The sequence below is a fragment of the Ischnura elegans genome, chromosome 1, assembly GCF_921293095.1.
Source record: "Ischnura elegans chromosome 1, ioIscEleg1.1, whole genome shotgun sequence".
In the NCBI taxonomy this organism is placed as follows: Eukaryota; Metazoa; Arthropoda; class Insecta; order Odonata; family Coenagrionidae; genus Ischnura; species Ischnura elegans.
In genome coordinates this window covers 99,866,495-99,889,672 of record NC_060246.1, presented here as the reverse complement: position 1 = coordinate 99,889,672, position 23,178 = coordinate 99,866,495, and the positions used below count along the sequence as shown (strand labels likewise).

General features: G+C 40.6%; 1 protein-coding gene across 2 annotated transcripts in view; it reads right to left on the bottom strand.

The window, feature by feature from the left end:
* Positions 1-235: 235 nt before the first annotated feature.
* The window catches only part of LOC124167177 (monocarboxylate transporter 12-like), a 41,712-nt gene continuing 18,769 nt past the window's right edge, over positions 236-23,178 (bottom strand). Inside the window, exons 2-8 of one of the 2 annotated variants that reach the window (XM_046545016.1) lie at positions 8,403-9,791; positions 7,071-7,443; positions 6,439-6,562; positions 6,042-6,263; positions 2,684-2,969; positions 971-1,193; positions 236-638 (exon numbers count right to left, since the gene is read on the bottom strand). In XM_046545016.1, the coding sequence (XP_046400972.1) occupies positions 988-1,193; positions 2,684-2,969; positions 6,042-6,263; positions 6,439-6,562; positions 7,071-7,443; positions 8,403-9,447 (2,256 nt within the window). In that variant the 5' untranslated portion in view covers positions 9,448-9,791 and the 3' untranslated portion in view covers positions 236-638; positions 971-987. Of the gene's footprint in view, positions 1,194-2,683; positions 2,970-6,041; positions 6,264-6,438; positions 6,563-7,070; positions 7,444-8,402; positions 9,792-23,178 lie in introns of both variants that reach the window. The other variant, XM_046545007.1, reaches the window with a different exon arrangement.

The following is a 23,178-nucleotide window of genomic DNA, read 5'->3' as shown; positions in this document are numbered from 1 at the left end:
TGCGTCCATTTGGGGAAAATGGTTTGAGAGTCTTTTTGAAAGGTTGGAACGGTGAGGGTGAGATGGTAAACTTGGTGAAATAAGGGTGGAAAATCATTGACCAGAGACAATACATATTACTCAAAACACGGAAAACACCTGCAATGTCAATTATAGAAAAAACGTGTCAATCCAATCAGCACAAACTCACACATGCACACTAAACAATGGGAGAAAAAATTTTAACCAAGAAAGCAAAAATTTGGCAGAAAATTTATTTAATGTACATACCATAATAAAAATATTTTTTCAGCTTTGAAACAACATTCTCAAAAGATATCACAAATGCTAGGGGAAACTGAAGAACCTCCAGTTTATACCATGTTAGTAGCTCATCTTACACACAATAAATGGATGAAATCAATGGTATAGGATTTACATTGTTAATTTGCGCATGATTCCAGAAATTCAATTAAAATGACAACAATAAGCATTATTAAAAGCTCAAAAACCGTTATAATTTTGTGCAAAAATAACCAAAAGATCTCCATACTCTCCAATGAAATCACTGTTCACTCACTCTCTGTTCATGAGTTTTATTCTAGTTGCACTTTAGGTGGTATGGTTGGATTCTCTCTCAGTGTACCTCATTTTCTCAACTGAGGAATAAGCACCAGTAAAATGGTAACATGATCTCAAATATTGCACCTAATAAGAGTTTACAAATTGTTCAATATAAATGCTTTTCCATTCTATCACTCTCCATATACTGATCGAATTTGATGTACTGTGAGTTAATTTCTAATACAAAATAATTCCAGAATTTAATGTATTCAACTGATCGTCTCAAAACTGAGGTGTGCCTTGGTAAGCATTATTTGTAATTTTATACAGTCATTTTGCTCTTCACTTATGGACTCTTAAACAGATATATGATATTACCTCTGTAATGACAGCATAAACCACAATTACTTTCTTTAACAACATTTACCTTTCTTAAATGTGTGGCTATCCAGCCTCAAGTAAGGTGTGTTTACACGAGACTCCTTCATCATCATTTGGATTGCTCTCATTTGCCATCTTTGGTTTACTCTTTCCAACAATAAAGTTATTTGTACTTGTTATTAGAGCAATAGCCAAGCCAGAAATAAATATAAAGAATCCAGCTATGTAGAAGGATAGATTCCATGTATTTGTGATATCGTAGAACCAACCTGAAAGCAGAAATTTTTGGTGTTGTTGATTATGATAATAAAAGATGGAATTAATGATTACATATGTACATACAGTAAACTCTCCATGGAACTCTTGAAAAAGTCTAGACTACTGTATTGAAGTGGTTAAATGATTCACTTGATTTTATATTATATTATTCTTGAATGAAAATTTTTGAAAGAAAGGTTAAATTTATAAAATATTAATCAATGTTCCAAGTATCATAACACAACTGTGACTCAAAATACATTTAATATCACTAATGCTGTTAATGCTAATGAGCAAATTAAGTATAGCTGCCTTCAAAATTGACTTGTGGATTTTATGTTCACATTTCAAACTATGGGCAGTTAACTTGGACATTTATGGCTATCATAGAATTCTATTGATCTGAAGGAAGTATAAAAAAAATGTTCTCCCCCATTCTCATACTCTCCTATGGTATATAAAATCATTTGCATTGACCTTGATTTATTCTCTGTGGAATTTTTGTACAAATTGTGCATTTTGGATGACTCAGGTAAACTTTTCACCATGGGTAATCTTGGTATACTTAAATTAGTCAAGAGCGAACACCTCTTAGTGTTTAAAGTTTAAGCTTTACCAGTGGCGACTTGCCCATAAGGACTCTCGAACGCTGCCCCTCCCAAAGATTTGAAAAAGGAAAAAAAAATTAAATGCCCATTCAATTGTAATTATACATCTATTAACCAAGATGTTTATTCAAACGCATACATTGAAAATGTAGGAAAAACACACTAAAATAGCGCGAGAAGTTTGCATTAGTAGCTGTGGGGCGCTGGCCAGAATGTCCCAATCCATCACCATGTGGTTATATGAAGAGTGGCTGCTGGTGCTATGAGGCATCTAAGCTTGAGCCTTATGGAAGTCTTGGGACGCCACCCAAGCATGCACAGAGTGACATATCTAGTGAGTTGACATCGCTGCACCGCCCGGCGGCCATATCATCTTGGTGTTGCAGTGTTACAGAATAACTTGTTTTGGTGATCATTTGAGTTATTATGTGTAAATTGTTTTAATGTAAATAGGCCAAGTTGTAGTTGAGTTAATCGAATTAGTGATTGCTAGTGTTTCAGTGATAGTGATTGTTTTATTGTGTATTAGTGCAGTCTCTAGATTGCCTGAAAAACTCACAAAAAAACACAAAATAATAAAAAATTTTGAGTTGGAGTGTGCCCCCCCAGCATTTGACTCACGAGCCGCCACTGAGCCTTACTCTTCAGCTGTGTGCACCAATTGGATTGCTAGTTTCATAGTATTCTCAGCAGTCCAAACAGTCTTGTCCGGTAGAGTCCACAAACCACAGAGGGGAAAGATGCCTCAGTAGCTTAATTGGCTAAAGCACTCAACCAGAAATTGGGAGATCCAGGTTCAAATCTCGGTCAAGGCAAATGATTTTTTCCTCTGTGACATTTTTGTGCAATTTGATTTCATGTTAGTGATTGATATTTTGAAAGTAGTTGCTTACCTGCCAATGGTGGACCAACAAGATTTCCTAGTCCTTGAGTGAGGAGAATCATTCCATATGCCATGGTGAAACGATCCAAGGAAATTAATTCAACAATGAGGACTGGTGTGAATGAAAAATTTGAGGCAAAGAATAAACCGAAAAGTGCACAATCGATTGCCAACAATAGATAAGAGTTGGTTAACAGCGGCATTATTCCGGTACATATTCCACAGAGGCACAGACATAAGGCATATGTTTTTGTCACATTCATCCATGCCTGGTCACCAGCCCAGCCTAATGCAATCTGAAAAAGGAATATGGAGGACATTTTTTGTTACTGAATAGCTGTGCCTCAAAGTGGCTGCAGATAAAGAGAAAAATTTCTATAGATATGACCTGTTGTGTATGTTTATGTCCAGATCATTCAAGGTGTTTGTTTTGTGGTGCTCAGTTGTTCAAGCTTGTTTAGTGCGTGTTTTGTTTTTGGGCTGTGAGCCAGGAAGTGACGCACAAGGCTGGGGGACTCGGATGTGAGCACAGATGGATGACTGATGCTAAGGGAGATAAGCTATTGTGTATCTAAGTGAAATTTAAGCATCATTATTTGTAGGATCCATGATTTTAATCATTTACTGGTGGCAAACCCAATATAAAATGAAGGAAGATAGTATTATTGCTTAATATGTAGAAAAATGGGCAAAATAATAGTGAAAAAGGTTCACTGAAGCAGAAATAAAGTGGTTACCTAAAGAGCCTCAGTGGTGATGCGACATGATCAACAAATTCCCTCCTTAAAAAAGTGTTATAAAACATTAATGTGGGCATTCTTTAATGATTCAAACTAAATATTTCAATTTTAAATTTAAAATTGATCTGTTTTCAGTTCTTCTGATGTTTTAGTATGCATGTCCACAGTTCTATTCTTGGGGGGGAAATGGCCACTCAGCAGGTAAAGTGCTTAGTTGCTGACCGAGGGGTCCCAGGTTCAAATCCTGGGTGAAGCCTTCAGACACCCCAAATAGAATTTTCGAAGTGCAAGGTGGCTCAGGGAAAGAAAATTTGCCCCCCCTACCCTGAATGTGTGGCTTAGATTGAGGTGAGCTCTGTCAAAACAAACAAACAAACAGTCTTTCAGCAGGTAAAGACTTCTAAAAATTAAGGGAAAGAGCAATGCAACCCTGAAACTAGTATTTTGAATTTTAAGAACATTTGCTCACAAAATATGTACCATATTGCACAGGATGGTCTGCACAAATGAAGAGTGCAAATACAGGCCCCGGCCCGATCATCATAGGATGTGCACTGAAGCTCCAAAATCTACATTTAATTAATATTGATATAGCGATCTAGTGCATGTGTTTTATGTCCATTAGCCAAGTCATCCTTGCTTATTAATTGTAGACTTGAAAGTAGTGTTCTATTTATTTGGAATCTTCTGGTGTATCATGTGCTGTACCATGGGGTACTTGTTGACAAAGACTCATAATCACAATTCTTTAAAAGAAGAGAGTGGTTTCATATTATTTTTTATTGCCGAAATCGAAAGATTATTACTCCTGTAGTACGTATTTCACGCTTTTAGATTTTTAAATGAAGATAATTATTTTTTGCGATTAAATGAAAACTGAAAATTTTCAAGTGCACAAAAACGTGACGGCTAAGTATGAATGCTGGGAAAAGCTCATGTGATGTAATTCTGGTTTCGGCAGCTGCCATGTGAGGCCACCTAGGTATGAGGCTATGAGCATTGATATGATGCAGGCTGCTAGCAGGTACCAGAGTACCCTGCTAGCAGGTGGCGCTTGGCTTAAATAAGGATTATTAATACCCTATCAAATGAAGGAAACTTTCCAACCCTAGGCAGTTTTAATAGGTGATTATTAAGAGATGTTTCCCTGAGCTCTGTGCCTCATGCATGCATTGGTAATCTCAGACAATGTAAAACTCCTGACTACTCGTGTAGCATCTATGCCCCTGCGACGTCACGGGGAGTGGCATCGCAATGCTGCCAATCTGGCCTTTTTCAAATGAGGATAAAATTGACCATTACCATTGGTCTAAACTGGGATTTCTAAAACCAAATATTTTTTATAATATGAATACACTAATGGTGGGTAACGAATCGCAATCAATGCCTTTCGTTTTCTTTAATGAAGGAAACTACCCTATTTGGCTGATAGAAGGGAAAGATAAGTTGCAATGCAAAAAATTTCATGTATTAGGCTGGTCTACCATTTTTTTTAAAACAAAAAATTCAAAAGCTGCTACCTACTTTTCATGAGTGTTCTGGTTTGTTTTGCGATTCTGGGAGAACCATTAAGGGGTGGAGTTGTCCACAACAGTGTAAACAACAACGAACCACTCAAGGTAAATGCCCGAGGCCGAGTAGTAGCTGAGAAGCAGTGATGAAATTAGGCAGGAGTGTGTGACATCATCAACTCATCTGCAAAAGGTTTGTAACCTTCGATTTTCTACCATGAATGTCTGGAGAAGTAAGTGACATGTGGCATAAGTATTGATAGATGCAAGGGATAAATAGAAAAATTTATTGTTATTGCCTCGGTGAATCCACAGGTCTCTTTTTTTTCAAACTCTCCTTTTTGGTCTTACCTAAGATAATTAATAAATTTCTCTACTTTTCATGAAATTTCGCAATTTAGAAGTGAAACCCGATATTTGTCAATGAGGAAAATGAGCCCAGTAATATTTTTTTTTGGTAAATAACTAGTCTCTGCATTTATCCAGAAAGGAATTTGTAATAGAATTCTCCCAGTGCAATTATTGATTCAAGGTCTAAACATTATGTAGGATTAAAAAATTATTTATGTCAATTTTTTATATTATTTATGTTGATTTTTCATTTTCCAACCAAAAGGCTGTTTTGAAGGATATTTTATTGCATTACAACTAAAATTTTTATATTTTCTGCAAACTAAACCTCTTTTACTTAAATTGGATGTGAAAATCAAAGAGGACTTTTACTCTTTCAGGAGAGACATTAACAAAAATTTGAATTGAAACAGATATAAATATGATCTCTGCATTTCTCCAGGGTTTTCTTCCGCGTCAGATTGTTGGTTGACAACAGTTTCGCTGGCTATCCTGCCAGCGTCTTCAGGTCGAAGGTCGACGCTGGCAGGATAGCCAGCGAAACTGTTGTCAACCAACAATCTGACGCGGAAGAAAACCCTGGAGAAATGCAGAGATCAAACCATCGCCGCGGAAACCTACGCTCTAAGATATAAATATGTTTGTTTTCAATCAAACCTGAAACCAAAGTGTCTCCTCAGAGGGTGGATTCCATTTTTATAATCAATTCTTGTTTACCCAATCTCTAATGACAGAAAATTTAATAATTAAAGTAGGGATCACTTACCATTCCCATAGTATTCAGGATTCCTATAATGCTTATCAGAATGGATGCCTCTGACTCTGAGTATCCTAGACTAATCATGTGTTCTGCCAAGTAAAAATATGGCACTATGAAAAAGGTAAACAGTAGGAATGTAGAAAAACTGAGGAGCATGAAATGCCATTCCAAAAACATGGAAAAGTCCATCAAGTCACTCAGAACATGCAGAAAATTGCTGCACCATTTCTGTGAAAAGAAAAAGTACTCAATATATATATATAATATATATATATGTCAATTTCATCAAAGAGCAATAAAGTATTGTCAAAAGTGTCATTAAATTCATTGCTGAACTGTTGATAAAACTTTTTATTTGATAAATCTTTTTTATTTGTAACGAGTTTTGTGTAAACTTACAGACCTTTTTGTTTTGTTTTGTACTATGTGGAGATCCTATTCCATAAATATCTGGACATGAGGAGACCCGAGGATCGTGTTTAGGTGGTAAGTTCATTGGTAGTGTACCCCTACATGAAATAGAATTCCTGGAAATTGAAAAAAAATACATAAATGAAAGTACCTTTAAAAAATTAAGTATCTAAATCTTCAAAGATTTTAGTAATAAATAATATCCTATTTTACAGGACATCATATTGATGAATAACATCAATATGATGTACATTTTCTCAAGAAAGCAGAAATAAAATTGGGTAGTTTAACCACTAAACCTTGGAACTTACTGCCCTCCCTCCCTTTACCATCTTCAACATTGATTGCAACCTCTTGCTATAGGGCAAGAATTTGATTTTTAGAAAGCTCCATTTTGACTTCTTCAGTTTTATGAATACATATGCTCATAATCAAAAGTACTCTTGTAGATTTCCACGGAGTTGGAGCATTGTTTTTATTAATAAATTTTTGAGGGATAAGACCGTTGCCAATTCCAGGGTGAGTAAATTTTGTGAAGCAACATTATCATCCCGACCCTTTATGAAATTTAGGTAATTACTACTCAAAAAGACAAAAAAATAGCTGCATGATGCAGATACTCACCTTCTGAATCGCAGGCCTTGTAGTTGGTCCATGGCAGAATTCTGATGTGGTGCTGGTGGAGGAGTGCTCTTGGAACCAACTTTTGTCAGTTGTTGGTTATTAGGCTCCTTATGCATATTTGAGGAAGGCATTATCTGTTTCAAAGCTACAGAATTTTTTGACTCAAGCCCAGCGGGTTCTTCTGGATTTTCTACTGGCGACACTTGGGTAGCCTCTTTGATTTGAGGTACCTCAGCTTTGGAGGGCTCACAGGAAACATCTTGCTCTTCAGAGATGTCCAGGGTGCGGTATGATGATGATGCAAAGGGAATACTTTCGTCCGCTGGAGGTTGTAGGCATCCTCCACCCTCTGCTGTGCAGGACTTGATGATGCCTGGAGGAGAGCGTGAATATAATCAGTAATGTTATAAGTATTCAAAAAGAAATTAGTTAAGTTGAAAAAGTAAAAAGTTCATTAAAGTTAGCTAGTATTCTAGTAATTCTGCATAATATCTGGTCACCTCACATAATCAAAAATGGTCAGTGGTTTGATAGCCACTTACCAGCTTACTTCTTGTCTGTTATATGCTTGAAGATTGCCAAGTTTTTATTAGAGTAAATAGTTAACTGCTTGTGAAACTTGCCCAAAAAATTCTTATAATATACAGCTTTGGAAGTAGCATACTTTTTAATCAAAAGAATTATCACAATACGAAATAATTACGTACAGCAAATGAACTGTATGGAGAACCAAACATCATATCAATTAAAAATATACTTCACTAGGCTATGAAGAGGATTAAAAGAAGCACTAAGAAAGGTTTCCCATGGCACTCCCGGAGGAATATGTAGTAGGTATAGGACAATTATGATAGTGGTGGCTTAGAAGCCAACTCGAGAAGAGTGGAGATTAGGAGATTGAGGCCAGCTGCAGAGGCTTAATACAAATAGAGGCAGATCATTCTGGAGGCCCAAAGCCCTGCATAGGCTGTAGTGCCACGGAGTAAGTTTAATATGGTATGGTATACTATTTAGTGGAGGCGACTGACAGCTTAGGTTATTTGCACCATGAGGGAAGGGTAGGTAGGGAAGGGTGGAGAGAAACCCGGCATCGGCATTAGCCTGCTCTTAACGAAAGGCACTAAGGGGACCATGGCTTAACGTCCCATTCGACGGACGGAGTGTTTCGTTTGAAATGTCCTCCAGACAACATTCAAGCAGGGATCGGGCATTCTCTGAAAATTCTCTGCCACCGCTGGGATTTGAACACGAGCCGATGAGGTGGGAAGCCAACACTCTAGCCAACATACCAATCCGATTCCCAGTAAGTTTAATATTTATGCATACTCTAACCTTTGACATCTCCATCATTGACGAGATCATTGAGTGACCGTATCACTGCCCCCTTGCCCTTGATACCCGCTTTGGAGACCTCCAGGGAGAACGTGGTGGTTTCCGCTATCCCCGGCAGCCCTCTCTGCCTCCCCGGACTTGTGATTCCTCCCCCACCTTCCTCAATCTCCTTCAGCGCCACCTCCGCGACATCCGCCTCCACGAAGTCCGGCTCCCGCATCACCGCCCCGCACACGCACATCTGCAGAAAGGCGCCGCCCAGGATGAGCGTGGTGCCGCGCCAACCGTACGTCTCGATCAGCGCCTGCGTCAGGGGCGCGAAGACGAACGTACCCACGCCCGTGCCGCACACGCCCAAACCGTTGGCAAGGGACCTCTTGCGGTCGAACCAGTAGGCCACGCACACCACGGCCGTGACGTAGCAGAGGGCCAGGCCGAGTCCGGAGAGGATGCCGAAGGTGAAACACATCACCTCGATCGAGTCCACGCGCGAGGAGATGACGAAGCCCAAGGCTGAGATGACCCCGCCCAGGATGGTCATAGAGCGGCAGCCATAGCGATCCACAAGTGCAGAAGCCACTGGTCCGGCCATCAGTGGGACGGACATGAAGAGAGAGCCGATGACCGAGGTCTTGCTCTTGCTCTCGCGGAAGTGGCGAAGGAACTCGATGTAGAGGATGCCGAAGGAGAAGCTTATGCCGTCGGCTACCAGGCTGATTCCCAGCGAAGCCACCACCACGACCCAGCCCCACCCGCCGTCCGGGGCCCGCGGTTGGCCCTTTGGTTTGCCCGGGGTGGAGGTCGAGGTCCCCTTGGTCTTCTTGGCTAACTTCTTCGCCTCCTTCTCCGTGTACTCCACCCAGGCCTTTCCCTCGCCGCTGACGGAGTAGCTGAATCCAGGAACGTGGGCAAACTCCGGGCCGATGTCGTCAGCCTCCGGTCCCACCGGCTCGGTATCCTTGGGACAGGAAGGACCACCGTGGGTACCGTCCCATCTGGTTCTGATGCTGTTCGCTACGACGTAATCCCTACCTTTCCAATCCATTGTGCGCTGATATTCCAATACTGATACGAAAATGACAAATGGTCAACGAATAGAACTTTCACTAGTGGTTATATCTGCCTATGTGAGGGAAGGATCCTGCTTCCCAGAGGCTGAGGCAAAATTCTGGTCCACCACTTTGGGCACCCGCAGGAGTAGAGGAGGGGCGAAGGAGGCGCTAGGTGGACGCCCGCGTCCACCACAGCCAAACCACTTTCACTGGGTGTCCTGCTGCCGATATCGGCGGAAGTGCATGTCACTCGGGGCATCAACATTTAGGACGGTTTAAAGGGATTACTATTCTACTGGTTTCGGGCGCATCCCTCTTCTCGCGCGTATCACAGCAACTGTAAAGTAAAGATAATTGTTTTCAATGTAGTGTACTGGAAGTTCCTATCTAAATGGTTGAATAGATAGTTATAAATTGTAGGCTATCAGATCAAATAAAAAAAATATGGATATATAAATGTGAAATACAATGTAGACACAAAAGTATTTGCTTACATGCATAAAATATTTTTCCATATACCTTGTGACCACCCTAGCCTTGCCTTACATTCGCAACGAGCGAGTTTAAACCAGCCTCCCTTGAATGAATGGGAGAATTAGTCTTCGGCATAACCCGATCAACCAAACCCTACCTGAAATCGCCTCGGTCATACTTAATTCCCCCGAAATATAATTACATTTACCATACAGCTGCATACATGTATGCGTTAATTACACAGCGTAGAGCTTCGTGTTATCCCGAACCATGGGCATATGATGGAAACAGAAGCCTGCACCAAGCCCAATTAGAATTATTGCGACGATCGGCTGACCATGGTGTGACGAGTTCCGCGGGTTTTCAGCCGTAATTCAAAGGCAAACTAAGAATTGGATCACTGTATTTTCATCCATTTCTCCAAGAAATCTTTTTCTATTTTGATATTTCTCTCAAATCTTGCCATATTTTGAAAATGGCCTGATGCATGGCTTATTCTTTATCTCGTGGAAACTGATCGATTTACCTCGATAATCCTCAAACCTAGGCAGAGTGTGAAAATAAATAACAGTAAAATAATTAAATCCTCTGGATAAATACAAGTTATGGTAGTCACACAGGTTTAGCATACATACGAACGATTTTGTAGACGTGATCCTCAAAAATACCAAGTAATGCTGTACCTATCACCGGTAGCGCAGCGAGGGGGAAACCTTCCCCCCCCCCCCCCCAGGGTCGGCCCTAGCAGGTGCGGAGCTAGGGGCGAACCTTCAGTGCGGGGCCCTTCACTTAAAATATTAAACTCTATACTCCATCTACAAACTCGAGCATTTTGAATCCCTACCACTCTCTGGCTAAGTATGTGTTCCCCTCCCAAATTCAGACTTCGTAATTACGCCGTTATGATACCATCACGCTGTTCGTTTTCAAAACTATCGTGTTTTTAAATTTTTTTTCACGAACGCGGGGCCCCCCAAAGCGCGGGGCCCGGGGCAGTCGCCCCGCCCTAAGGCCGGCTCTGCCCCCCCCCCAGAGCTAGGAGAAGTTTTTAAGTTTAATCCATTGTACTTAATTGGATTAGTAATACTTATAGAATAGTGTTAGGATTAATAAAATAGCCCTCAGAAAGCCGTAAAACTCGCCATTTTGAACCATTAAATTTTTCTTAAAAATTTTCTGGAGGAGGGCCCCCGCAACTCCTGTTTACCCTGACGGGTATGCAATACCCCCTCGCCCCCAAGTATTAGTTGCGTCTAAAACCTCCCCTAGCCTTAATTCTAGCTGCGCCCCTGCCTATCACCTCATTTCAGGCAGGCACCTCGCCATCGGAGCATATTAGAATCTCATTTTATCCCATCTTTTAATGGAGTGGCGGAGGCTTCGATTATGCCTTCTCTGTTTGTTAAAAGAAATATATTATGGTATTAATGTATATTTCATCCAGAAATCCGGTCACTTGCGCAAGGTATTTATATATCACGTGTTGTTGACCTTGCGCGATACCCGCCATCCTGCGACCAATCGGGAAAAAGGCGTACCTGCTATTTAAACTTCTCCTATGTCTCCAGCACACTTTCATCCGCTACCACTGCCTTATTTTTTCCATTTTCTCTCCACTTTGCTCACTCTTATCAGCTCCCCCCATTCCCTAAAGGTACCTTTGAAAAATTCGCCGAGATGAATCACAAGGGAGACAAGCGCGCTGAACGCACAGGAAAATATTACGATCCGTTCCCGCTCTGAAAGCCTTAAAAAATGCAAAAAGCCCGGCATTATTATTTTACTCCGCGCTTGCTGGCGTTTCCTCGCGGCAAAGGAGAAAAATCACGAGGGGATACTTTGAACCTGCGATAGCGAGGAATACGCTCCAGCAATATTTTTCGCCTCATTAGAACGGTGTGAGGCCCGTTACCGAGTTGCGGGCGCTAAAAACCGAATCGCCAAGGCTATTTCGAAAAATGTAGGCCGAAGTAATGTTGGACTCGAAGCGAGGTTCGTTCCACATGAATGTTAATAGCAGCCGCGATGGGAGTAATTACTCTCCTGCCGCTGTATTCACATCAGGAACGTCTTACATGACCAACACGGTTGGATGTTTATGCTGAAGGACAAAATTATCATGATTTCTAGCTCTGATAGGTAGATAATTGGTATTCCTCCAAGAATCCATTGTATCCATCCCATTTATAGCCTTTTAAGTGCAACAGATCGATGTTCCAAGTCGACGCTGCAATATCTTACCCATCTTTCAGTGGGTTTTGTACTTGGTCATGGTCGAGAATTTCTGTATCTTTATTTCTGCTTTTCTCGCTACCATATAAATGAGGTGGTTCTCGATTTCTTTTGATGGCTAATAATTTATAAAACCGTACAGCCACCTAAGTCTTAGATTCCACAATCAGAAAAGAGTGGCTAACATCCATATGTATTTTTGTTAATACATATGGATGCATACACTTTATTTTTCCTAAAAATATGAACCGGAGAATTATTGGATTTAAAGTAATGAACTGGCTGTTAGATAATATAACAACGTAATAATTAAGCCAGAGTTAACCCAACTGGGTTCGAAGCTAACGAAAATCGGTTGCTTCTAATTCATTGAACAGCCGGTTAAAAATGCACGTATCCCAGGTCATTCGCGTAAAAACAGGTATTCCGGAAGAAAACAGGAAACAGTTTAGCTGACTTTCACAATGAAATTAAATTTATTTTTTGCCAGGGAAAATAAACACATATAAAGATGGCGCAGCCTGAATTGGTTTCGCGGGCGTTGCAGCACGCGTCTTCAGGCTTGAAGATCTAAACTGTCGTAACGAAGATGAATCGACGCGGAGGAAAACCCGGAAGCCAAGCTGCTCCTAGTAGTGATGGACACTGTGCGAGTGAGTCAGTTCAAATGTACGACTCAGTCAGCAGATAGAGCTGTGAGGCGAGAGAGTCTAGTCTTAATAATTTAGTGAGTCGCGACTCCCTCCCCTCCGCAGACCGCACACGACTCCCTCCGCGCACACTGTGCGTGTTGGAGTCGTGAGCGGTAAAAGTCGGCTCCATGCGCACACGACTCCCTTCGCGCACAATGTGCGCTGGAATTGTGCGAGGCGAAATCAAGACTCCCGGCGCTCACGACTCCCTAAGCACACAATGTGTGCGTCGGAGTCGTGTGCGGTTTGAGTCGGATTCCATGGGCACACGGCACATATTAAGATGAAGCAACGGAGACTTTGAAGTTCGTTGCAACATCTATGACAGGAATGTACCAGCGTTTAGAGAAACTATCTGCCCATGAAAAATTCATCCATATCCTAAAATAAATAGATTGTGTTATTGCCGAATACGTAAGGGAGTCTGCTTCAGGTCGAGTCCAGAAAAAGTTTTCATCATAACAGGGGGTTACTTCGGAGTAGGGTTGGATTCACTTGGAGTTGGTACGCTTAAGACTTTTCTCCTAAATATTTCGGAGGAGGTTGAACTCATAGGCACCCCCTCTCACTACGGCCTTGAGTCTTTTACGCTGGGTGAAAGCAAAAACTATGCATAAATAAGAATGGCAAATGGAGGAACTAAATATGTATACGTTATGAAACTGGTTAGGGACATTTTGCTGACATTCCCAATGAAAATTTTACATGAATGGGAACCTTTCTTGGAAAAGAACAAGTTCAAACTTTAGGGGCGGTATCAGTAGTGTCCATTTTGCATCCCACTCATGTACTCTCCCAAAACTTTTCTATAGTCGCTATAAAATAAACAGATTTCAGAGATAAACTATCGCAGTGAAAATAAAATAAATTGTCGGAAGACAGCAATCTTTCTTTTTATTCCCTTGATGAGAATTAATTTGTTTAGTTGAGACGGAGAGAACCGCCGTGGAGTGACAGGTTGCGAGTTTGCAGCGACAGGTTTCCACGACTACACAAAGAATTTCGTCATAATTTCACGAGGTCCCCTTAGCGGGGCATCCTTTAATGAGGACCCCGTCATTACTCCCCTCGTGCGCAATAAAGGGCAACGAAAATTAAAAACTCATGAGAGGTAAAACGTGCTCCAAATTTTCGTGGACCCGAAGCGTCAAAAAAACCTCTCCATGACGCGATGATGCCCTCGGGGGGAGAATTTAACGAATTCCAGCCTTTCCCCGACGGTGGCGCCGCTGTGTGGGAACTAGGTCGCGCGCTCGCGGGAAAAAAGAGCGGGAAGGCCGCGACCCTGACCGAGAACTTGGCTAAACGTCGATTGGAGGAGGGGGCCGGGATAGGAGGCGCTGGATAGGCAATGAGTGGGCGGGTGCTGGCTTGAAAGAGGGGGTGGGAGTTCCTCGGCCATTATGGCTGCATAGAAGGAGAGGGGTGAACGGAAGCTGGGAGAGTGAAAGGCTTTTGAGCACTTGAGCAGCTCCGACGAGGGGTGGAATAATGGGCAGAAAGGGCGCCGAGAACTTTCCTTCAGCGATGAAATACCCTTGCCAAGATTTATTTATTTATAACGATCCCCACCTATCCAATTTCGTTCCCAAATGCGATCCCAAGTATTTAAATACCGCGTTTACAGCCAATGATGTCGCCAAAAGATGAGGACATACCCTCGTCTGCACATTATTTAATTCTTTCTGCGAACTAGCGATAATTCATTCTTCCAAAAATGTGCAACTTTGGTAACAGGTCAGAGGAGTGAGGCGAGATGTTTTCAGATTCCAGCCGCGCATACGAAATGGAAAGCCAAAAAGATTAAATGAATGCCAGGGGCGTTTGTTTGACTCACACTTTTTATTAAGATCACACATTGCTTTTAAGAAGAACTAATTTCGGTGCCGATATTTATACGACTGTTTCATTATTATTCCATCTTTTCTTTTGAGGACATAGATATTGAGAGATAAAAAATACAAGGCATACCTACACTCCGAAGCACTTGGGTTCTGAACTGCCAAGGCAAATTCCATGCCTCTTATGGCCGAACTATCTCCATTACACCCCTTCTTCTTTTATCGGGTACGCTCAGCAACTTACTTGTGTTGAGTTTAAGAGGTCTTTCAGCGCTTATTTGGCAACGTGGTTGATATAGATATACTATGTAGTACTGTGAAATTTCAAGCCACGAGTGAGCCATCTTTCCTTAAAAGCGTATGTCTTTAGCATATCCAGAGGGAGATACATATGGCCATGTGCATTTCGCTCATCGAAATAATTAAAATAGAAATGCATGGATGCCCTCAAGCTTATAACCCACTTATTGGAGCATTAATTTCCGTTACGACCCATGCATCAATATTTGATTTTTATTTTGGGAGCCGAGGCGCTAGCCCAACGCTATCAAAAACGTCCTCTGGCAAAAGACTACTGATCAAAAATACTGCGGGTCGCGCTCATTTTTTTCCGCACCGTGGTTATAGCCAGAAGTTGAAAGGGATTATGCCAGGGATAATGAAGCCAAGCGGTGAGACGCCAAAGGGTCAGATGGGAAGATTAAAAAAGCGGAGTACACAAAAGAAACAAAGGGAAATCTTTTGTGGCGCTGAAAAGGACTACAGAGCGCGACTAAGGAGGGCGTCCAGGGCTCATTAAAATGGCGAGATACAAATCGCAGAGGGCGGATCATTCATGCATTGAAATGGTGCAGTGGACATGGCTAAATGAAACTTTGAAGTACAGCAAAATATCTTTTAGCCATAGATTAAACTGGAACTAGTGTAGCAGAGAACGAAGGGAAAAGGGTACCTTTGGTTGATTGAAATAGCTAGAATTATGTTGAAACAAAATTAACTGGGGAGTAAATCATCATTTTTTTAAATTTCCATGTTGTAATATTGTCCTATGAAACGCTGACATAGAGTACTATCACTAATGAAGTTGGATTGGTACATTTGACGCGAAGCCACGGGCTCTATTAAAAACAAGCACATTATCGATTTCCAATGCCGTTTAATCTCGTCTAATATGCCTTACTTTAATTCTAGGTGTCGCTCACAACTTTCCATGAAAGAAATGTAGACCATTAGACTGGCAAATGGCATGGAGATAAGATTAGACATTGTACAAGAGAGTGTATATATTTTTAGATTTGGATGGATCACCTGTGTAACTATTTATTATTATCTTTCTTCAGTTTAATATGGATTGGTTTAAGTAGCTACGGATTATAATGGTTTCTATATTAATGTTTATTGGGCCTAAGAAGATTTACAAAAAGTGAGGAAAGATGAAGTTTTGACGTTTTCCTGGTGAACCGAATCAGTGACTCTATCAACCGAGAAATATTAGTCGCATATGAGAAAATGTGCAAACAATTCAAAAACGTTAATAATATTGGAAGTTAAAAATTTACGGACGAATATTGCTGGAATGGTCTGTGACGTCGGTTCCCTCAAATAATATAAACTTTCTTGAAATTTCAATTTTGCATTGCCCCTCTTTATTAAACGTATTCTCTCCTAAACTCTCTTTTTAACGAACCTCTTCTTTTTATCAAAAACACATAGAAACGTTCTTTGAAACATTCAATAAGCAATATAAACTTAAATAAGCAATATAACCATCAACTTAGAAAAGCTTACATTAGCATATGAATTAATTCAATCAAAAACCCAAAATCGAACGAAATTAAATAAATAAAGTTAAATAAAAATGAAGTTGGACGTTGCACGAAGTTACCTCCCAAAGGGATAACGTATCACAGCGATTAAACCAAAGGAAAATATCACTTGACACACTGTATTTTAATCTTAATCTTATTCTACATTCACTTCAAGATGGCTTTCTCACTAACAATCACTTATTTATATCTCATCACCGTAGCCACCACCACCATCAAATCAGCAAAAAGAAATCAAAATAAAAACAAACATGCTCACAGACAAATAAAACACAACAAATGAACTCAAAAACAGAAAACATACCAAACACAAACAAAAGTGATTTCGGTCATAAATACACATACATCAGGGAGAAGCAATGAAACATGTACGGAAGAGCAGAAGAAGAATGAGCGTAGCGGAGGACCCTAATGCCGCAGAAGGACAGGGTGGGTGGGCCATGCTGGGAGACTCGGCGATTACGTGTGGGAACACAATGGAGGGGAAAAAATCGAAGGAAAAGTCTTTCAGGAGAGACCAGAAGATAGGTAGTTATGAAAAGAAGAAGTAGAGTGGGGGGGGGGGGGGGGGGGGGGGGAAGTATCCATCGAGAAATGAAAGAACTGGTAGGCACAAGGAAGAAAAAAAGGAGGGTCACAGTAAATAAATCCGAAGTTTGTAACGCTAAAATATAATATATTGAGGATATTAAATCCATTTCATAATCTGCTGCAGAAATTGACAAGCGAGCGTATTGTCCGAGTTAAAAAAACGTCGCGGTAGCGTAGGAGCCCGAGCGAAAGTAAAGGGAATACTAATAAACAAAGAGAAATAATGAAAATCACAGAATTTACCATCCAAGCGACGTGAATTAAAAATGTTGACATAAAATCATGTACCCTCTCTGCAAAAAAATAAGGATAAATAAAATATCATTCGTTCTAGCACGAAGATGCCTTCCACTCTCCCTCTTATTCAAGTGTTGTTGCGTAAAAAACAACGCTTTTTTACGACCAACCCATTCCTCACTCCTATCACCGCGGTACCATGGGATACATAATCTCGGCTTCCCGCTTTTGACTGCTTTGAATTACTTTCTTCGGCGAGAGTGGGGAGCCGTAGCTCATTTGTTTCGCGACAACAGTTGAGACGGGAGCTATAGGGGGGGAGAGAAAAGGAAAGAAAAAGAAGGAGGAGAGCGTTTTGAATAGAGCGGTAGTCGAAGGAAGAATCGGAAGTCGGGGCCGGAGGAGGAGTGGAGTGGAAGGGGGAGAAAAACTATGGATTATAAGAGTGAGAGAAGACAGCACTGCGGAGGATCGGTGGGTACTCCCAAGGCGACCCAGGATCGTTTTCGCAGATAATGACAGCTTCCCAACGTGAAATGGCCAAACTAATTTGTACAACTAATATTGTCCACATCAAAATAAAACTAATGCGAGCCACCTCAACGTTGATAGGCGGCGACCTTTTTAATCGACATTCACGACGTTTCGCGAATCATTGCCGTGGAAAAAATTCCTCTAACTCATGTACGTATATGAACCGAATGAAAGATCCCGACAAGACTGCTTATCGTCATGCAGTATCAGGCATAATAGGGAATTTGCTGCTACAGGAAAACTTAAAGATATGTTCATATGTATGAGAATTTACAGTCCTGCTTTACAGGTCGTTAATGACACAAATAATTTTATTGGAAACATTGCAACATCCACTAACAGTAAAATAACGAAGAGATAGAAAGAGAAAAAATCCCATAAAATGTATCCTCAATCTATTATCCCTCTGGCGCAACGACAGGCACATGAAATCCTAAGCAAACCCACGCAATTCATGGTAGTCCGCGATACCCTGGTTCGATCATCTTTCCCCCAAGAATAACAGGGGTCGCTAACGCGCGCCAAGACGCCAGCGGTTCCAAGGCTTTATCTTCGAGGAGAGGAGCGGAGCCCCACTTCTGGACTCGATCCAAAAGAATTGGGAGGAGAAGAAAACGCTTTGAGTGCGGGAGGTGGGGTAGGGTCAAATGTCTCCGACGCACGCGCAGGAAAAATGCTCATTGGTCTCATTCAACCACCCCTTCCTCCTGGCCTTCCCGCGACACCTCAGGCCACGTGACCCATATTCTGGCCATGGCAACGCGCTCGATTTCGACGAAGAGGAGAAGGAAGGGTTTTTGTGGCAGTGACCGCACTGAATCAGGGAAAGTGTATAGTATATCTCCGAGAGGAGGAAAACAGGGTATTTGGTGGAGGATGGGTTGGGGCAGGGCTGGAGTAACCGAATCGGATGTCCTTGGGTGTCACGCACGGGTGACACAGATGTCGTCTTGTTTGCGAAGTTCTGGATTAAATGTTGAACAGGTATGGGGTATTACGATTTGCTTCAGGGGCGTTGAGCAATGATCTATTAAAGGAGAGATTCCATTCGCAAAATCAATGGGTATCGAAGGTTTATGTACTCTTGGGAGATATCTTAATTGTGATTCGGTATTGGAGAAGGTTATTGATATCAGGGGCGCAGCTAGGAATTAAGGCTGGGGGGGGGGGGTGTTTAGGTGCAAATAATACCGGGGTGTGTGGGGGTATGGAATATCCCACTAGGATAAGCGGTACGTGCGAGATTAATAAATTGCGGAATTTTTAGATAAACGGTTCAAAATGGTGAGTTTTACGGCTTTCTGAGGGGTATTTTATTAATCCTTACACTATTCTATTAGTATTATCAACCCAATTAAGTAAAATGGATGAACTTAAAAATTTCTCCGAGCTCTGGGGTGGGGGGGGGGTTTAACCCCCAAAACCTCCCCTCGCTGTGCCACTGATTGATATCATAACGACGTTAAAAGTCATCAGAATGCTCGGTGACAAATATTGACAAATATTGACAATATTATGATAGAACAACAATACTAAAATACCTATATAGTTTTATCTTTAACAGCGGCAACGTGTGGATGTCATGGAGGCGATCGGAACCCCATGTTTATAGCAATTTTTGGGAGAGAAAAACGTTAATCATATTAAGCTAACATAGATTGCCACAGTGGCGTAGTGGGGGGGGGGATGAGGGGGATAGATCCCCCCCCAAAGCCTCAGAGAAATAAAAATAATATTCAAAACTATTGTCGAGTTTTGACATATAGTAAATTTTATCGTAACCTTTTAACGAAACCCAAATTTTAAGTGCTAAAATTATGTAAAATGTATTTGCTGGCATGTCGTTTTTCCAAAAAAATTCCCAAAAGGGCCCTTCTCCATCCCCTCACATTCCCCCCCAAAGTAGGTATATTCCTAGTTACGCCACTGGATTGTCACATATCCTAAAACATTGAAGCCACGGCAACAAGAAGCAAAGTTGACGTAAAATACCGATTTCTACTGATTAAGAGTTGAATGCGGGATGTAACATAAAATGAGGCAGAAATATTCCTTTAAAATATCTGTGCAGTGAGATCGAGATATTATTATGGATATCGCCATCCACCGCTTTAAGTGTGGATACCTTTAAAGGAAAGTTGAGCATGAGATGGTCTATTTGGATAACTATGGTGGTAAATCCTTTATCTTGCTGCTTGGTAAGAACAGTGCACCATTTCAAGGAATAAGTAGCTGGTGTATAAATATTCAAATTGAAAATATGGAATTCAAAAATGCCAATGCTACTCAAAAAAGAGCCAAAGTAGAGAGAAATCGATTTAATTTTGACTCATAAGGAAATAATAGATGGGCATATGATTATCTCTGCATAGCAGGCATTATAGAATGAAAGTAATTTCCACTGTGTAAAAAGAAAGCTGGAAATCAGTACTGCACGACATAAAACATACGTTGATTGCTTTGGCATAGGACGAAGGAATGTTGATTAGAAATAAAACCACAAGGCGAATCTAGGACCTAACGGCGAACGAAATTTGATAAAAAATATTCCCTTAGCATTTGTAACAAGTAAATATTTAGTGAGACCTGATCGTTAAAAATATAAATATATGTTACTAACAGTTAGTACAGATGTTATCAGATATCTCATTACATTTAAAATAATTATAAGCAGTAGTTTGGTCTATTTTATGCACTTCAAAAGCTTTTTACGGTATTAATTGAAGATCTCATGGGGGATACTATCTGTCAATAAAATTTTCATAATATTGCGATCTAAATTTTCCTAAAACTGATTACCGAAGTGAATAAAGTATTATCAATCAATTTATCGTAAAAAAAAACACTTTGCAATCAGGGATGCCGACTTTCAAAAAATATTGGGGGGGCCCAAACCGGGGATCTAGCCCCGGGAAATTTCATAAGTAGTGAGTTTTAAGTTTTTTAAGCATTTTAGAAGAGTCGTATGATCAACATTAGAACCCTGATAACATGAATCTCGATAGCAGGACACTGGGGAAAATCGACAAGCCTGACACATTTTTTTTCCTCACACCCATAACGAATTTTTGAGGGAGCTCGGGCCCTCTCAGGCCCCATGGAGTCGGCGCCACTGTTTGCAATCCATTGGGAGATTAGGTTAGCTGTGAATCCTCAAATTTCTAGAAATAATAATGGGAATATACACAACTCCATCTGGCATTGCCACATCAGAGTGATGAGAGAAATAATTGAATGGCCTCCGATTCATCAATGCGAGCATGTATCGGCGAGGGCAGGATATTTATTGTAACCTATATTAGAAAAAACTGACCACTTATGAAAAATATTTAATTCATTTTTTACACTCTAAGCAGGCAACTTAGATATTTTGCAGTCATTCGTATAATTTGTGAAGGAGTATAATGGTGTGTACAACGCTGGGCTGAGATAGATGATTAAGTAAATTTCGGCACATGCAACATACCAAGTAAACTAAGAATCGTAGTCTTCAAATGCCTTTATGAAAAAATAGGCGATATCTTTAAAAAATTATCCTGAAATATGAAGCGAGTTAAAAGTAAGAAATATAGTAAGGTTCTTCATACTTTCATTAGGCCGACTTACTCTCAATCGGATAATTAGGGGTAAATATCACAGGAGTAGGCAGTAAATCAAAATTAAACCATAGAGTAAGTATATATACATACTTACTCTATGATTAAACGCAACCTGTTGTACCATCGTGACTCAAATGTGAGGGAAGAGGAGGCTCATAATGATCAAATGTATCTACAAAAGTAAAAAGAGACGAGGAAATATGTGTGATAGATGGAATAAGGAAGGAAAGACGTGTTGGATAAGAGACGTCAAATCGACTTCAGCACGGGTGGGTTCGTCTGACTCATCCTGAGATAGCAAACACCCACGTGTCATTGGGGGAAAAATCGAAAGGAAAGTCTCCCGCGAGAAAACAGGAGTACTTACGTCAGGTCAAGATCGATGTTAAAAAGGAAGAAAGGATTCAGAAAATGTACATATGTAATCAGAAGCATGACATTTTAAATATCTCAGCGCTCTTCTTTGTTGTACTACAGGTACTTGAAAAGGTTTTGAACTATTAATAGGGTGGTTTCCTATTATTTTTTATTGCCTAAATCGAAAGATTATTACTCCTGGAGTACGTATTTCACGCTATTAGATTTTTAAATGACCATATCTATTTTTCGCGATTAAACGAAAAGTGAAAATTTTCAAGCGCGCGAAAACGCGACGGCTAAGTAGGAATGATGGAAAAGTCCGTGTGACGTATTTCTGGTTCCCCCTGCCACTTTGTGAGGTGACCTTGGGGCGAGGCTTTAGCGCTGATACGACGCAGGCTGCTAGCAGGTGGCTGAGTACCCTGCTAGCAGGTAGCGCTTGGCTTAAATAAGGATTATTATTACCCTATCAAACGAAGGAAACTTTCCGAACTTAGACAATTTTAATAGGTGATTATTAAGAGATGTTTCCCTGAGCTCTGTGCCTCATGCATGCATTGGTAATCTCAGACAATGTTTAACTCCTAACTACTCGTATAGAAATTAGGTCTCTGTGACGTCACGAGGAGTGGAATCGCATTGGCGCCAATATGGCCTTTTTCAAATGAGGTAAAAATTGACCGTTGCCATTCGTCCAAACTGGGATTTCTAAAACCAAATAATTTGTATATTATGGATAGACTAATTGTGGGTAACGAATCGCAATCAATGCATCACGTTTTCTTTAATAAAGGAAACTACCCCATTGTACAGTAATAAATAGTATTTTGTTACAAATGTTAAGTGACTGTTTTTTGTCATGTTACGTTAGATTTATATTGAGAAGAAAAGATGCAGCCTCGCGAAATCCAACGCCAAGGGCAGAAGCGATCTGAGGTGATTGGGGGCCCTCGGCTGAGACCCATGATGGGGCTCCCCTTACCGGAGGATTCGGAGGATCCCTCCCCGGAAAATGCTAGGAAATTGCATGCCCAGAAATGGATTTTGACAATATTGTGGCTCTTAATAACTAGATAAAAGTTAATCATAAAAATAGCAAATATGTAGGAAAAATACTGTAATATGTGAGAATTATAAAAATTGATTAGTGTGCTATGGTTCTACATATTATATATTAATTAGTGAATTATTTATTTGAAACTTCACTGAAATCTACTGAAACGTTTTAAAAAAGCAGTTAACACGCTTAGAGATTACGTCATTTGAGAACCCTTAAATTTCTTACTGTTAGATCGGGATCGATGGTCAGCTCTCCTAACGACTGTTTTCACTTAGAAA